Source organism: Rhopilema esculentum, unplaced genomic scaffold (assembly GCF_057945365.1).
Source record: "Rhopilema esculentum isolate cy_ngs unplaced genomic scaffold, ASM5794536v1 HiC_scaffold_37, whole genome shotgun sequence".
Taxonomy (NCBI): Eukaryota; Metazoa; Cnidaria; class Scyphozoa; order Rhizostomeae; family Rhizostomatidae; genus Rhopilema; species Rhopilema esculentum.
In genome coordinates, this window is record NW_028300848.1 from 1063792 (window position 1) to 1081789 (window position 17998).

At 37.2% G+C, this 17998-nt stretch overlaps 1 protein-coding gene across 1 annotated transcript; it reads left to right on the forward strand.

Annotated features, from left to right (window-relative positions):
* Positions 1-4776: 4776 nt before the first annotated feature.
* Positions 4777-17989, forward strand: LOC135684213 (uncharacterized). Its single transcript, XM_065199666.2, has 13 exons — positions 4777-4964; positions 5586-5761; positions 6750-6821; positions 7533-7605; positions 8198-8441; positions 9040-9153; positions 10081-10568; positions 11241-11466; positions 12681-13113; positions 14347-14655; positions 15279-15378; positions 16211-16287; positions 17596-17989. The coding sequence occupies exons 1-13, from the start codon at positions 4898-4900 to the stop codon at positions 17866-17868; spliced, it is 2652 nt and encodes an 883-aa protein (XP_065055738.2). The 5' UTR covers positions 4777-4897; the 3' UTR covers positions 17869-17989.
* Positions 17990-17998: the final 9 nt, after the last annotated feature.

The window sequence follows — 17998 nt, forward strand, 5'->3', positions numbered from 1 at the left end:
TGGCTAAAAATCCGCGTTTTTGAGAAAAAACGCTGTTCAAAATTAAATTTTACAGAAGCTCAGACTCAGCTTGTTCTTGAATTGTTCTTAACTTTTGACCAGCTTTGAGGCTTGCGTTCTTATAAAATTGTTCGTATAAAAAAGAGTGTATTCTCTCATTTCTAGCACCTCTCCAGATTGTCTGTTCCTTTGAGGGAGGGTATATCGTTTGCATATCAGCTCGATCGGCTTTTGCAGTGACAACATTTTCACCACTTCCACCAATCTTATAGAATACAAAGGAATTAACTCAAAGACAGGCTAGAGCGGAAACTTCAAAAACGCCTTTTGGAGTTGGTTAACTCAAAAGTGTTGACAAACAAAGTTTATGATAGGATAAGACCCACAGGTTCACAACGTCCACAAATGTATGGCCTCCCTAAAATACACAAGCCGAATGTCCCACTTAAACCCATTTTGTCTATGATTGGCTCAGCACAACACGAACTGGCTAAGTGGCTTTCTTAAGTTTTGGACCCTGTTCTTCAAAAATATTCAAAACATTGTATCAAGGACTCTTTTACGTTCGCTGAGTTCATGCAAAACTTGAACATCGAAAACGAAACATCTTTCATGTGTTCTTTTGACATTAGCAGTCTTTTCACTAATGTCCCTTTGAATGAGACCATCAAAATATGTGCCGACGCTTTCTACCGGAGCGAGCTTAATAGCCCACCATTCCCAGAGGAAGTATTCATTGAACTGATGGAAACTGCAGCACGTTCAGTTGAATTCAGCTTTAACAATGAAATGTACCAACAAAAGGATGGTGTCGCTATGGGTAGCCCTCTGGAACCTGCCTTGGCCAATATCTTTGTTGGCTTTCATGAAGAGCGTTTGTTCGACTACGACCAAAAGCCAGGTGTCTATTTTCGGTATGTGGATGACATATATACTATTTTCAAAATAGAGGCTGAGTGTGATACTTTCCTAAAACGCCTTAATAGCCTTCACACAGCCCTACATTTTACATTTGAAAAGGAAGAAAGTAACTCCTTGCCATTTCTGGATGTTTTGGTTGAAAAATCTGACACTTGATTTCTCACTAGTGTATACCGTTAACCCACATTTTCGGGGTTATACACTCGATGGAGTTCGTTTTGCCCAAAACAAAGAAAAATCAGCCTCATCAAAATGCTTACGCATAGGGCACTGATGATTTGTTCCAAGTCTAAACTCGACTCGGAACTTGAAAAACTAACTAAGATTTTTCTGGAGAACGGCTATCCAGAAGATGTTATTTCAGTTTACATTAAGGAGAAGATAGGAAATTTCTCGGCTGACGTAAAATTTGGTCCTCAAAAGTGCCCGGTCTATCTAAAACTACCCTGGATCGGTAACAGCTCCCTACGTTTTGAAAGCCAAATAAACAGGCCATAACAAATTGTTTCTTCGCGGTCAACCCACGTGTTGTTTATAGTACAAAAAAGGCCCTTCCGTCCATTCAAAAGGACTGCGTTCCTGCCACAAAAAAGTTCTGTTGTTTATGAATTTACGTGCCAGTGTGATTCTGGCTACGTAGGACGCACCACCCAAAGATTGGAGGATAGGATAAAACAACATGTTCCATCTAATATTAGAAACCAAACCCATCCCTAAAGAGAACAGCCACCTCGGTCTTGCAAATCCAAAATTACAACTAAAACCTGCGATTCTGCTATCGGGCAGCATTTGCTAGAAATCCCAGATTGTGCAAAAAACTATAATGGCGACATGTTTCGGATTATTGGTAAAGCCCGATCGTCGTTCCACCTAGCAGTTTTAGAATCTATCTACATAAGCACGAACAAACCGCTAGTGTAGACAAAAGGAGTTCGTTTTCACCTTAGGACTCTACTGGTAACATTCTAATAGACAAGCGGCACTGATTGGTCAACCTTTACAGTCATGTGCTCGTGTTTCTGATTGGCCTATTTCGATCCACAACTAGGTATATACATTTCTTAGCGTAGAGTTTTCGATCTATGTTCTGACGTTTTAAACTCTGAAGAGTGTCAGACGAAAAGCTTTAGTTTACTAAATGTTTGCTTTTTTCAAAGCCATTTACAAGTTTTGTACCAACAGAGGAATTAGTTTACAGGTAGTTTTGGAGTCACAAAGCAGCATTGGCACCGAAAAGAAAGATTTGAGTTATTGAAATGTTCCGTTCTGTTTGCTTTATCATATATTCTAGGCTTGATCAAGATTTGCTAATGTATTTCAAGTTTGCGTGGTTATTGAGCAGTGGCGGCTCGTGGGGTAAATTTTTGGTGGGGCTGATGACGTAATATTCGAAATCTAAAGCCATAGACACGGAACGCCAAGAATAATAAAAAGCCTTTCCATTCTTTACTACCTCTAATCAACAAGGCTGTCGTCATTTTGAAAGTTTCGATTGAAAAAAAAACAAGTGCCAGTATCAATCATGTATAATTTTTTAATAAGCAAAGTAATAAACTATGTGAAATGTTGGTGTGCTCAACTTTATCTATTCAAGTCCGCTGGACCGTTTCTCTCTTCACAAAAAGGGGAGTTCGTGGGGGATGTCCATAAAAACATAGACAACTTGAATATGGCCAACCCGTAGACGATATCTTTTGCATTGCATATCATGGCAATTAAAAATTTTTTAAAGAATAAAAATTCAAACTGTTAATTGATTAATTTCCATATGCTGTGAAGCTAAAATTGTTCCAGTTGAAAGCCTGCATTGGAAATATGCTTTATGCCATTAGAAGGTCTACGGCCTAGCCTTCCCATTTTGAGCTTATTTCAGGATCGGCAAAATTAATTCTGATAAAGATCTAACTTGTATGCTTTATTTCAAAGTTTCAAAGCTGAAAATGCGAGTCATTGAATACACGCCACTTTTTTCAGAGCCAGTTTCATATCTCAATAAACCTTCAATATTTAATTCAATTTAATTTAAATAGCTTTTCAATAGTCTTTCTAAAATGATCATCTCCTGTATTTTGAATTCTTCTTTTCAATTGTTTTCAATAGGCACATGTACTTCGAAAAGCCATGTTTCAATGAAAAATATGATATATTTGCTCTTTTTCAAGATGTTGAAGAACGAAAGTAACATGTGTCAGGGGCGGATACAGAATAAAAGTTGACGGTCGCACATTAACACTGCCCAGCAGGCGGTCTATGGGGCCTCCTTCATGGTCAAGGGCGGAGCCATGATTGGGGCCCAGCCCCCCCCGAACCAGAGCAATTAGGACTGGGGCCCTGAGACGTTCAAATTGTTCAGTCAAACATTTTTCCCTTTAAAAGGTTTTCCAAATTTTCAAATATTGAGATTCAGAAGTGTACACTTCCTGTGCACCTCTTCTGTATAGATAAAGAAAATTGGGACTCCTCCCTTTCACAACTTACAACCTCTTCCACGTTCTTCTCTTGCCAGCAGTTGTGCGACGCAGTAATCTAACATAATGTTTACAGACTTTTCGTGCCGCACAAATATGTGATAACTTGAATTTTGATTGGTGAGATTTGGTAAAATATTTGCATAACAAAGAGCCCTGCATATTTGTGCGGCACGGGCGACATGCCTAAAAATCATATTGTTTACGGTCTAGGATGGTATTTGAATTTCTTCTATATTGAATTAGATCGTAGCATTGTGTGTGAGATCGACCAAGTTCGGTCCTGTGTTTATTGTGTAAAGAGAGCATAATGTATTATCTTTAAGGAGGAAAAAAAGATTGTGGTAAACACGATTGCCTTATTCCAATGACTGAAGACTAAAACTAAATTCTGAAAATCTGACGGTCTTCCGTGCGACCTGTGCGACACCCTGAATCCGCCCCTGACATGTGTTCATTTCGTATGGTATGCAGATGTTTCCATCTCATAACAAAAGTCCTTACTTTATAGATGAACTATTAGGGGCTTAATGTCTATGTCATTATATTAAATAAAAAAATAAGTAGCATAACACGATCATTCTTAACATAAACAAAAGGAATAGCACATCTCACAAAGGGAGAATTCAATGCTTATCATTAATTTAAAAGAAGAATGGCAGGAAGTTCAGTAAAAGGGCCTTCGTCAGGTACTTCTTGGTTTCTTTAAGTTTTGATTCTAGGTCTTGCAAAGATGTTTCAAAAAAGTGCCTTTTCCCTACGGAACTACAATGACGGCTAGGCGTGTCAATAGCTACAGTTACATGAATGCAAGCACTGCCATAGTTCGCTAGCCCTTCTGTTAAGAACAAACTATCAACCGTTTCCTCGAGCAAGTCAATTGCTAAACATGTCTGTTTAGCAATTAATTCATTGTCATTATGTTGTGTTATCGTAAACAAAACGTCGTGTCAGCAAATATAGATTTGCCATGCCTATTGCTTGGGCCCACTTAGCTTACATGTTTATGTCATTTCTTTTATTGATGTAAAAATGAACATATACCGTGGCTATGATGATATAAAGCGATATTACATGTGCAACAATGAAATACCTGCCAAGCTTCATTTAATATAATGTATACGCATCTTTGATACATTATATTGAAAAAGTACGTCATCTTATTGCACCGTTTAGTTTTCTTAAAAAAAACAAAACGTTAAAATGATTCCTTCTTATTTAGAAAAAAGGCAGTTTAATGAAATGTGTGGTCTTCTGTCTGAAAAAAGGAATGTAAATTGAGGGGTTCCACAAGGTGGTGTCTTTCGTTCACTTATATTCTTACTATATATCATGTCAATCAAGGAGGTGAATTGAATCTCTTTTGCCTCACAATCAGAAAGAGGCTTGTGTCAGCTTATTTCTCTGGAAGCGATGGAAACATGGTGGCATAACCACAACTTAGCAACGGCAAAAAGTCACAGTTTGAGAACCAAGTTCAATATTACGACGATGAAATAGCTGTACAAATGGCTTACTATGCTTCACAATGTTTTCCTGCGAGAAATCTTCTGAGATTTAAGCAAAATTCTGACGGTATTATCAATTTCTTATCTGTTACTTGCTGATGCTTTTAATCGCATAAACAATAATAATTTGTGTCACCGACTTATTCATTAAGTGTCAGTACAGAGCATGACAATTTCTGACGTTAATGTTTATCTGATTAATTGCCATGCCTTTTAACAAACAGCTTTATTTTGAGATGTTTATGATTTTTCGAAATTAGCTATTTATTTTAATTTTTGCTGGACCTGCCCTGAATAAACCCTTGGGGATTACGCTAGATCTTGATCTGTGAATAATTATTATTTTTGCTATTTTTATTATAACTGAATTCAAATAACAATCGCATTCAATACAAACGCTCTAATATTAAACAATCTAGGACAACTGAATTAACATATTAAATCAAGAGACAATCGAAATAAAAAAAGCAAGATACATAATAGCAGTTAAGGTTTGTACCCTGCAAAGCGGTTTAACATCATTTGCCTAATGATAGCTCCTTAATCCTACATTGTGATTTAGCAAGTAGCAAATTGACAGCCTGTGCAGGCCTGTTCTTCTTGTTAACTCTAGAAGCTTCCAATTAAAGACCTTGTGCCTGTAGATGTAATTTTCAATAAATTTAACTAGATCAATCTGATTCTGTAGGAGGAGCATGGCTTATAGCATATAGGGAAGAGCAGAGTAGAAGATTTGATGCTGTCTTGTGCCCAGATGCAAAGACAGAGCAAAGACGAAAAGCACTTAAAGAGAAAAGAACTGGAAGTTGCTCAAATAATTCTTTCAAACATGAGACTTATGTTGCCCTGAATGGAATCTACCTGGTAATAATTTTTTTTGCTTCTTAAGTACAGTTCAATTGACTCTCTCTCATTTTAGCAAGAACTAGACTTCCTCTTCCCAGAACCCAGAACTAGATTAAATTCAAATTATCCAGATTTAACAACTTTGAACCAAAAGGATGAAGTTTGTGTTTCTTAAAGTTTGCAAAGTTTGCTTTTGTTTTCTGTAATGGTTCAGCCATTCAAGGATATTGCACAAATTCCTAACCCTTAAGATGATAAAATTTGAATAAAGAATTTGTTGTTTCACTGGATTATTCAATGTGCTCTTCTTTCTTGTGGTCAAGTTTTTTTTGAAGTCAGAAATGAATTATTTGCAATGCAGGATCAGTATATGCTGGAACCAAAATAATTCCTTAGAATCATAAATTCTTATGATCTTCACAATATTTAGGATCAACTCAATTGATTTTATTAAATACCTTGATTTTTTTAAATCAATTAGGAGCTAAAAATTGCCGCTCACTACCCCACATTGATTGTGATATTGTCAAATATGCCTCTTTTACATCAAAACATCAAAATAACATATAAAGTTGAAAAATAATTGCTACAAGTAATTTTTGTCTAGCTTTTTGTAAGATTGGTAATTAAATTCTTTACTTGAGTGGAACAAAAAGTAATGTGAGAGATAGAAAGGTGTGCCAATTTTTCCATTGTTTTTGACCCATCAGGAATTGCTGCTCCCAAGCATAGTCAAAGAGTCCAACATAGAAAGCAAAACCTTTTTGTCTGCACAAGTGACAGTATAATAAGTTGGTAAAGGCATTTGTTTCAAAGTTGAACAGTAATAAGCATAGGCTGGGTGTTGATATTCAGCATGCTACTCGCCCAATTACCCAATGTGCCTCCTTATGTGGCTATAAATTTCTTTTAAAACCAAAGAACTCTTTTTGTTTTGCAGTCATTACAGTTTGCTTGGACTTGTAAACAGTTTATCCATATTCATTGCTTTCTAATTTTTTTACAGCTAAAAAATGCAAATGTTGACAATCCTTCTGATGTTGCCTACCTCAATATATCTGGCAAAAGTCTTGCTGTGGTAAGGAACTTTTTCTGCTGGACAGAATTTTCCATTTTCTTTTACAATTTAGTTATGATAGATTGCTTATGATTTATAGATTTTTACAAAGTAAAAAAGGTTTCTAAATGTCTAAGGTAAGTATAATCTGGAGAGCATAGCAGCTCTTTGTATTTTGTCTTTAGAGACTTTCAAAGGTATGCTGCAGAAGCATAGGTTGCAAAAAGCATATGTTTCAAAGTATCAAGAAGATCCAGAGTATTGAGCTCCTCATGTAGTTGTCACTGTAGTGGTACATTTAATTGAAGATGTTGAAACATGTAATATTTCTAAAAAACCAATTGGTCATTCTTAGACTGGTGACCTTATATAGATTGGTTTCTTTATAGATTGGTATTCATGTCATGATAGTTAGTTATTAATTTTTTATAGAATGGTTATTCAAGTGGCAAGGGGGAGACAAAACCCACATAACAAGCAAATTTGTCAATCAATGACAAAATTTACTGACCAAAGCACTTAAAAACCACGTTTTAACTGACAATTTAGCAAAAGCTGTGGGGCACTTGTTCCTTTAGTAAAAGCTAGGCCCCCAGGTGGCAATATCTGCCTTTGCTAAGACTCGTCAAAAATTATTTTTAGATAATTCAGTTTGGAAAGAGATTCACCTGATATCAGACATTTACCAAGAGAGCTTTATTTTGCTTCTAAACATTTTTCATTTCTTTGTAGAGCACATATGAAGACTTTGTGTTGTTTGACAATGTTATACATATTGAAGCTAATGAGAACAATCTGACACTTGGTAACTTTCTTTTAAACTCTGTTTTTTCTTTTCTGTTTTTATTTCTGATTGTTTATTCTCTGTAAGCATTTATTACAAAATTGAAAATCATAGATGCTGGAAGTTAGGGGCCTTCAAGATTGCTTGCCCCCTTTTGAAAACAGGGATAAAAATGTCTTGCAGTTCATGTGATGTCTATAAATCATGAAATTTTACCTACTTGTATTTTGAACAATTGTATTTGAGATTATGGAATTATGGAGAACTAGGACTTTCTGGTTTTGAGAATATCTAGTAAATCATTTAAATAATTCTATGTTTAGACCCTAAAAGCAAATCAACACAGTATCTTTGTTGTCACAGCTTTGTTAGGTGGGGAACAAGTTTGAAGATGATTTGTTTCCTATTAGACCAGACCAGAGATCAACCAATGAATTAAGTAAATAGAAAATAAAGAGTGAAATCAGAAGTCTTTATTTGTTATAGTAATGTAAACATCAATCATATAAAGCTCTCTATCATATTGAATGTGTTGAATAATTAGAGATAATATCCAACAATTTTTCTTTTAGATAATTAGCAACTCACAACTTTATTTTTTATTCCTTTTTAGAAACATTCAGAACCTTTCCAGCCCTCCGTGAACTTGAACTGCAGCTAAATAACATTAGATCTATGTGCATTACATCAAACGACTTCAAATCTTTGGAGTTTTTGGATCTATCTTTCAATAACATTACCGAAGAAGATATACTCAAGCTAGGGATGCTTGCCTCTTTGAGATGTCTTTATTTATCTGGGAATGGTCTGAAACGTCTTCCTGTTGACATGGCACACAGCTTTAGTGCAACAGAAAGGTATTTTTATTGATATCTTAAATATTTGGCACCCTTATTATGTGACTCAAGGTAATTTCAGATATGCAGGACCTAACTGAAGTACAATGTCTATGTTGAAATCGCAGTCAACTTTTGCTGGAACAGTGGCCTTGTTTGGTTACAATTTTTAATCTTGAAATGGTCCGTTAAGGTAGATTAGCTATTGTCTGGGTTGTCCCATCTAAAGACATCATCATGGCCTAACATATCCATATTGGCCCCAAACATTGACCGCCGAGTTTAAAGGGCGAATGGTGACTAAGTTGTGTTGTATTGTAAAATTTTTATGATTTATCAGTACTTTCTTTAGAAACTCTTTTTAGTCTACGTTGGTTTCAGTGTTAAGATGATAACCTGCAATTAAATAACAGTAAAAGTTTTACAATTTTGTAGCAAAGCTACGTTTTAATGCTGAGCATTTCCTTAGTTTGCCAAGTGAATTTATTATTTGATGAACAACGCTGACTTATGGTGGTGGCTACTGAGAATTGACATAAACCCAGTTTGCTACAAAATATAATTAGAACTCTCTAATTACATGATTTTCTGTTCATTAATCATTATCCTGTTGTTACAGCCAAGAAGAGACTGCGACTTACAGAAGCCGTTTTCAGTCACTAGAGGTTTTGTATCTTGATGAAAATAAGTTTGAAGACACATCCATATTCGCAAGTCTCGCTGCACTGAAGCGGTAAGTTTCGAAATGAGCCGTATGATATGCGAAGTAGAATCAAAGCTTTGAAATAAGAACCTGACAAGACATTTACTATTATCATGTTTTGACTCATAGTATCATTGATTGGCACTTTAAGTTAAGCCTTGCTTAGTCATGCTGTGAACACTTTTTTACTACTCTTACGCTGAATACGTAATGTGGCCTAGTATTATATCCTGATCGTATAAGTTGTTTTGTTATGTTCGTTCAACCGTAGTTACCTTTCAATATACTCTCTTTGGAATTCTAATAGAACCCTTTCAGTTTATTTATCAGCCAATATACTGGGTAGTGGAAGGGCAGGATGGCGATTGGGACCATTCCTGCGAAAACAAGTCTGTCAAATATTGAGAGCCAACCTACAATTTTTCATGATTATATTGGATTCATTTGATGCTGGATGATAAAGTATCGACTTTGATACACCTAAAAGTAATTTTTCGTGGTGGCATTTTTGTCGTATTGCAATATCAAAAAAATTTTGCAAGTCTATTTGAAGATTATTTTATTTTATTGAATCTTGAAATCAACGCAAACACGAGTAGTGCTAGGAGATGATAAAATGTTATGTTGTTTAAGAATACTTAAGCCTGTTTGTATAGTTTGTACGTTGCGTGTGGTACTTCAACTAAAATTGAATAATATAGTGAGCGAATAAATCGAGTACCAGAATGAAATATATTTAGTTGAATGAAAGAAAGAGACACTTGATATTGAGTACATAGTCGAAACATCGTGTTTTGAACTATCAATACTAAATTTATTTTTTTCTGTTACTCAATTCACTATATTATCGCTGTTTATATAGTGTAACTAAAGAAATGATAGTCTTTAGGAGATGCAAAAACCATTGGTGACTATAACGTCTCTATTGGCATATTTTAAAATGCTTATATTTTGCAGACTTCGTGTTCTGAGCCTTTCGAAAAACAACCTTCGGTGCATGCCCCATCTGCGACAACTAGCATCTCCGCCGAACAAGCCTCATTTAATCCCATGTGGCAAAACTGACATCACCCAAAGCCAGCAACAAACTGATTCGGAGACACAGCCGTTTACCCAACCAAGTGAACCAACAACAGAGCTCCCTGATGAATTGACAGAACTTCCAAGGGAATTGACAGAGCTCTCTAAGGCATCAAGAAACCAACCAAGGTATGAAGATACTGCAGCAGACTCCAACGAGTATTTCCAGTCCGCAAATTGTGTTGATATAGCAACTGAGGAGCAATTTGAGCAGGGCCAATCAGAACTTAAAGCAGAACATAGAGATACGCTTGAACTCGAAGCGTTGCTAGGTTCAGATCCGGACCTTGAGATTCCAGGTGGAAAGTCCAACATTAAACTAGAAAACGCGCTTGCAGCTGGTGACTCTAATTTTGATTCAACAGGTATTTTGACTGTGATGTACATTTATATCTGGTTTTGTGCGCAGTGCACGCCTCTGTTTCTTAGGTGATGGTTGAACTGGCTACAAAATGACTAGGAGATAGCAAAGGAGGGATTAATGCAATTCATTATCTACAGAACCTACATCTTTTAAAGAGTAGTTCTTTATTTTACCTTGCCTACAGCTACAAGGGAACTTACGCAACAAAAAGGAACAGTGAGTAAAATGTGCTTGGTCGGATATTCGCCCTACTTGACTAAGTTGTGAAACTCTCACACCATTAAAAAAGGGAAACTCAAATAAGGTTTCTCTGTTTTATACGTACAATCATTGCCAAAATTACTTGGAACACCTAACACTTTGCGCTGTGCTTTTCTATTTTTCATTTGTTTTTTTGAATACTACCACTTCCGCCCCCCTTTCCCCCCAAAACAATGTTGAAAGTAAAGAAAAATATCAAACAATCCACAAGAAAAAGCGTACTCCATAAACCCTTTGTTTTTCTATATCAAATCAACATTGTTCCCCAGGGGGAGAGGGGGATGGCTGAATTTGCCTTTGAAAACCTACGTTAGTGTTCCAAGACTTTTGGCAGTGATTGTAAGAATATCTTTGAGTGAATATTATTTGCAACTTGTACTAAGACTACAACTACCCCGCTTTCGTTTTGTAGATTTGGATCTTTCGAAAGATATTCCGGAGTATCCATTCCAGAATCTCGAAATACTAGACATATCATACAATAAGATAGCAGAAGAACACGTGCTCTTGCCATTGACGGCATGGCCGAGTTTGCTGCAAGTCAACTTATGGGAAAATCCTTTAACGAAAAACTGCAAAGGAACTCCGCCATTGTTGAATCATCATCTCACGAAACTTTGTGGAATACAAATCAATAGGTATTGTATTTATTTGGAATATATTTTTGTATTTAATAAGGATCGCAATAATTTTTCCTTTTTGCTCAATCGCTAGGCAAATAATGCCTGCATCATTTATGGTAAAACTTGAAAATCAATGGCTGTGGACACTCAGGCAATGCCGTGCTCTTCCACGTGACCACTGTTGGTAACCATGTTGATTATTGGAACGCCCATCTCTCAATCAAATCGATTAGCTATCTTATAATTGGAAAGCACATCTTTCAATCAAATCGATTAGCTATCTTATAATTGGAAAGCACATCTCTCAATCAGATCGATTAGCTATCTTATAATTGGAAAGCACATCTTTCAATCAGATCGATTACCTATCTTGATTAATGGAAAGCACATCTCTCAATCATATCGATTACCTATCCTATTATTGGAAATCACATCTTTCAATCTGATCGACTGATTGTCGAGCTAAATGCTTATTTTAACAAATCAGATCTACTGAAGCTCCTTACGTGTCCACCGTCTGTAGATTCCCGTATATGTGTGAGGCAATCCAGTTTGAGTTGCAACTTCGCTTTTCATCATTGTCCCTCTTTCTTGACTCGTGTTTTCGTATTTGATAAAACCGGCTCTACTAACACGTGTGTAGATTACCAGATAAGAACGACTAATAGGTTGTCTTATTTAACTTTGAGTCTCAAGTCCTTTTCTTTCACACACTGTCCAATCTGAATATAAAAATGCACTGATTCAACGTAAACACAGATTCTAGATATTATCTAGCATGCTGAAGTCACAACAAGGTTTTGTAAAGACTTGCGCAGAGTCCCAATGTAATTTTTGACATTGCAATAGCCTGGGTGCGTTTAAATATGCTAATATATGTATAATCGATGGAGCATTTAAATCAATCTATCGCGAAACGAATCAATTTATATCCGTTTATATTCATCCAGCTAAGTTGAAACTGGAGCTAGTTTGTTTGCGTGAACAATTAATGCAATAATTATTCTGCTTATTATTTCAACTATTTTAATGTTTCTATATTCCTTTTTGTGTTGACATTGTTTAAATAGGCTGTCCATGGAAGATACCCTTCCTAGAGAACTATCTCCAACCAAACACTTAGTTAGAAATTATTACCAATTGTCTATGTACCAATCATACGTTTGCTTTTTCTGTACAATTCATCTCCGTCTCATTATAATTTGTCCTTATCTATCTACAATCTTAAGGAAGGAGCCTAAGAAGATGCATAAGCCTGCCATTGGACCTAAAATAGCACCAGCTGTGCGTCATAATAAAGTGAATGACGTTTTGCCACCCATGAGAAGGAAAAATATGCTGATGCTCGAATTTGAGTCGTATGAAGCTGCCTTGCAGAACGGCTCATTATACGGGGAGCCACTGCCCCCTATAACGCCAACTAAAGAGAAACAGAGGTCAAAAGAATTGCGAGATAGCCGCAGTGCTCCTGCTCATCCTAAAGCCAGGCAGAATTCACCTGCATTTGGTTCATCAACCAACAGGCCCCATTCAGTTGCTGCTGACCAGTTTTTTGGTCCGGTTAAAACTGGCGAGGAACAAGGAAATGCAACAGAGGCAATGGCATCTGGCAGCAAAGCAACGGTTGATGCACAGAGCGCAGATGGCGTTTTTCTTACTCAGGTTTGTAAATTTTGGTGAGCTAAAGTCACACGACGGTTTTAAAGGCCCTTGCGCAACCGGCGTGCTTTGCGACTATATTTTCAAAACCGGCCTAATATCGTACTACATGAAAATACATAACACAATCAATATCTCAAGATAGCTGGCGCTAAGCATGCCGGTTGCGCAAGAGCCTTCAAGGTCAAGTTGTTGAAATATAGCTCAATAATTGAACCGGCTGTGCTCACTGCTAGCTTGGAATCACGAGTTGCCAAGCAAAGCTACCTATTTTGTTGCGGTTTTTTATCAAATCGTGAAAAAAGGTCCAGGGGCTTCCAATGTCTCACGAATAATTGTTTTGTCGTTCAATAAAGAGAGAAACATAAAAGATACAAGCAATCACATGCAAAATCCCACTACCGGTGCTTGTTGGCTGTCATTTCAAGCCTGCCCAGACCTCTGGCACAAGCCGCGTTTTATATCCATCCTGTTCAATTTTTGAGCCTGGAACGCTTTGATACCAAGGCTTGTCATTGTGAAATTTAGTAGGTTTCCGTGACAGCATCTTGCGTATTACAAGAATCAACAATAGAGCAAGTCATTGTTGATTTGTCAATAGAGCAAGCCATTGATGCTTTGTGAAAGACATTTTTTGGCATGAATTTCTTGCATTTTGTTAACATCAGCTACCTCTCTTACCCTATTTCTATCTCAGGATGAAGTATGCTTCCCTTATAATTCATCCACCATCCATCATTCATCCAGTTGTGACGCAGATGTTGCTTGTCTTTAAGTTACCGTATTAATTCAATTTAAGCCGCGACTTATAATTAATTTTCGACACCTTTTCATTGCGGTTTATAATAAAAAATGGCTTATAAACGAAGGCAGGTTATATTATTTTACCCAGGTCCTGACAAGCTTTCCTTCATAGAAGATGAGGAAGAAATACTTCTGGACGATGTTGTTTTTGGTTGAACTTCTATCATCTCTTCTTTGGTTTAAGTGCGTAGTCAGGTTTTTATCAGTTTTTGGTCCGTCATTTTAAACAAAGTATCTCTGCATGGCTTGTTCGATGCGGCTTATAATCAAGGGCGGCTTATAAACAAGGGCGACTTCAAATCGAATAAATACGGTTCTCAGGCCAGCATGGAAACTACTAGAATATCTAGATTGTCATTGGCTGTGCCAATTGTATTTTCTGATGTGCTTATGATAGCGAAAGATGAACCAATGTTTTGTGTCTGTTTTTAGGTTGATGTCAACGACGAGGCTGGTAATAGTGAAGGTAGCTTTGAAGAGACCTTTACAGAGGCTGATGTCTATGAGCAGGAAGAAACGTCTAAAAACAACGCGGACATTTATACTCCTGCCGACCAGACAATTGATACGTACGAAGATCTATTGCGCATCGAAGGACCAGTAGATGAAATGGACACACCACCTGCCGTGGATTTAAGGGGGAATATCAAAGCACTGAAAAATGCATTGAACCATCCTCTTGTTTTCAATGAGCCAACTGCGAAGGAGCAGGAGAAACAGACATACACACGACGTAGCCAGGTATTAATGCTATTAGGTCTATGTTGGATATCTGGAGCACACCCCCCCCTCCCCACCTCTGTTGATAAGCAAAGAAGAACTTTTATTCTACAACCAGGTATCCTTTGCTTGCATTGGATGAATTAATTAATGGCTGGGATGTATAGTTCTCAGGAGACATATCCAGTATATAGATCTTGTAAGCCAGCTCAAGGCCTTTTAACATTGGTTGTTGCATGTTTGTTCTGGTAAGGGGCATAGGTACCTACCTTGCGTAGAGAATGCTGAAGGATCTTGCATAGCTGCTGTCGCTCTTAATTGATATTTTCACCGAACGGTTTTACAGAATGAGCCCATCATGAAATAATTAGAAGGCACCCCGAATTACTCGGGATGTCACCGGCAAATGTCGTCAAAAAGCAAATTGTGACATATTGAAGCAATGAGCCATATCTTTTCGAATAAAAAAAATAACTTTTTATGGTTCAATGTATATTATTGACAAGATCATTCTGTATAACCATTCGGGAAAAATACAATTTCGGAACCCATTTAGTTGATGATTTATTTGTATCATATGGTGACAGTTTTAAATTTCTTATGATGTACCTGTCTGAATCAAAGATTTCATTGCTCTCTCTTAGGGCAGTGAGAAAAAATCTCCAATGAGAACCAAACGTGATAAGGTCAACACTGCATTGGAAAAGATGAGAACAAGAAATGACGCTGTTGAGGAGAATCTAGGTAGGCACCCGTTTTGATGGCTCAGTGCTCAGGGTGGCGGACTACAGATCCAAGGGTCTGTGGTTCGAATCCCTGCCATGACCGAAATTTTGCTTAAAGTGTGGGAATCGCCAGCTCGCTAATTCAGGGCGTAGGAATCACGCGATGTGGTCACATCGAGAGAAAGAACCAGTACACTACTCGATAAGCATAGCATTTCAGTGGCCTAAACCCTACCTTCGGAAACTAGACTGCAACAAGTACAAATCAATTGATAATTGGGATTAAAGCGTTGCCAATTATCAATGTTTCACTGTTTGTCCAAAACATGAAATTTTTAACTCATCAAAATGTGGTAATGACAACTTTTTAGTTTAACAAATGGGAAAAAATTTTTGATGCATACAGTTTTTCATTTCTTGAAAATTTTATTCATAATCAACTTGGTTAAGTGCTTAAGGCTTAAATGAAACATGTTAAAATACCATCAAATAGTCAGTTTTATTTGAAGCTTTTCATGAAGTTAGAACGTAAATGCATATATACTTTCGATGGTGTTTTCTTTTGTTGAGCTAACTGAATACTTGACAAATTTCAGGATAGTAGCATTTCTTATTTAATTGCATTCAAAAGAAAAATTATTTTGTTCTTCTACGATGTTATGTTTCGTATGTATATGTTTATATATTACTTTAGACGTCCTGATTTTTATTGGCACCTTATTGACTAGGCCAGGCTACGTTCCTTCACCGCACAAGATGTAAATAAATCTTAAGCGTCGAAAACCTGAGTAAACTTGCTGATCATTGCGTACTCTGTTTAATGTTTTTATTCATCTTTTTCATTCGTCTAGATGTTGTTCTACAAAAGTATGATACTGACCCTGAAACCAGAAAAAAGTTCCCGGAAGTGAAGACACTTTTAAAGCAGGTAATATTACATCTCTTACAGTCAATTTACCTTGTTGAAATTGGATAGATCAGTAAAGCAATACCAGAAAAGTACAGAGTGCCGCCAAGGCTTTCCTCTCAACTGTCTCAGATTAACTATCCATTCAGTAAATTGATAGGCGCGCTATATTTAGTGGAGTGAGTCTTATGGACCAGATTCTAATACGTGTAGATCTTGGCCAGATTTGCCAAAGGATTCAAATCGTACGGATCTGACTTGTAGGATTTCAAGTCTTATTAACCAGATTCTGATGTCTAGCAGTTCCAAATCTAACGACCTAAATTCTTATGGCTAAGGGACCTAAATCTCACAGACCAGCAGTGGCGTAGCGGGAGAGGCAAGAGGAGGCGGACGCCCCCCCCCCCCCCAAAAAAAATATCTTTCAAAAAGGTAGTTTTTGGCGTTTAAAAGGGTGTAGACCCCCAGTTTTCCCTGGTACAACCAGCCTTTGCCCTCTCCCAATCTTACAACCCTGGCTACGCTGCTGCAGACCAAATTTTTGCGTCCAGGGTGTTCAAGTCCTATGGACGAGATTTTAATGGCTTAAGGATCTACGTCTAATGGCCCAGATTCTGATGTCAAATAGGTCATATTCTAACGGATCCAAGTCTTATGGATCAGATTCTAATGGCTCCAAGTCTTATAGATCAGATTCTAATGGATCTAAGTCTAATGGCCCAGATTCTGATGGCTCAAGGATCTGAGTCTTATGGACCAGATTCAAATGTTTAGGTGTCCTATGTCTTATGCACCAGATTGTTATGTCCCTGAGAAGATGGTGTAGAAGCACGATTCTTTCCAAAAAATGATGGAGGGTCTGACTTTACCTTGCCCGAGAAATATCTTGCTTGTTGTAACAGAACAAGATTATATGCACAGCAACGGCATTGTTTTCCATTTCACAGGAGTGAGGCTTTTAAAAATTTACATTCGTTATTGCACTATTCTTAATGAAAAGACGTAAGGATTGAAACGACGTTATTATTCTTTACTTCATGGAGGGGGGTAGGCTCCTCTGCGCACAGGGTAAAGGGGGAGGGGATGGTGTGTGTGGATTGCACGGATTTAGGCTAGGATTTGTAAAGGTGACCGGGTGGCTCAGTTCTTGAAGCAACGACATAGAGAATCATTTTTCGCCAATTTAAATACTGTCCTGGTTGTGTCATAAAACGTCCTATGTACGCATAAACAAAGGATGAAAAATGCAAAGACAGCTAGGGAAGGGAGAACACTGTATGTACACTTAGTTGAGTAACCTTTTTATCAATTTTTTTATATCCTTTTTAGGTCCAGTCTAAATATAACGAAGTTAGGCAAGCATCCTTGGAATCTGCTACCACAGCACATGCAATTTTGCATGGAACAAACACACACGACGCTGATCTAAAATATGCTCCTTCACACCGAAAGCCTTCGCAAGGAGAAGGGCACCCGGAGAGGTTTGTGAGGGATAAAAGAGGTAAGCTATCAGCGCCTATCAACGTTAACAAAGATTCGCACCTGCTCGATGTTGGCAACGAGCTTGAAAGATTCAAAGAACGTGTTGGAAAGAGAATTTAAAGGATGTATGTAAGTTTGTAAATATTTGCTTAAAGTTATCGTTTTATTGTACTCCTCGAACATGACTAAAGTTGTACATACTGTAAAGTTACTTGCATATACACTCACGAATCAACAGAAATGTTTTTAT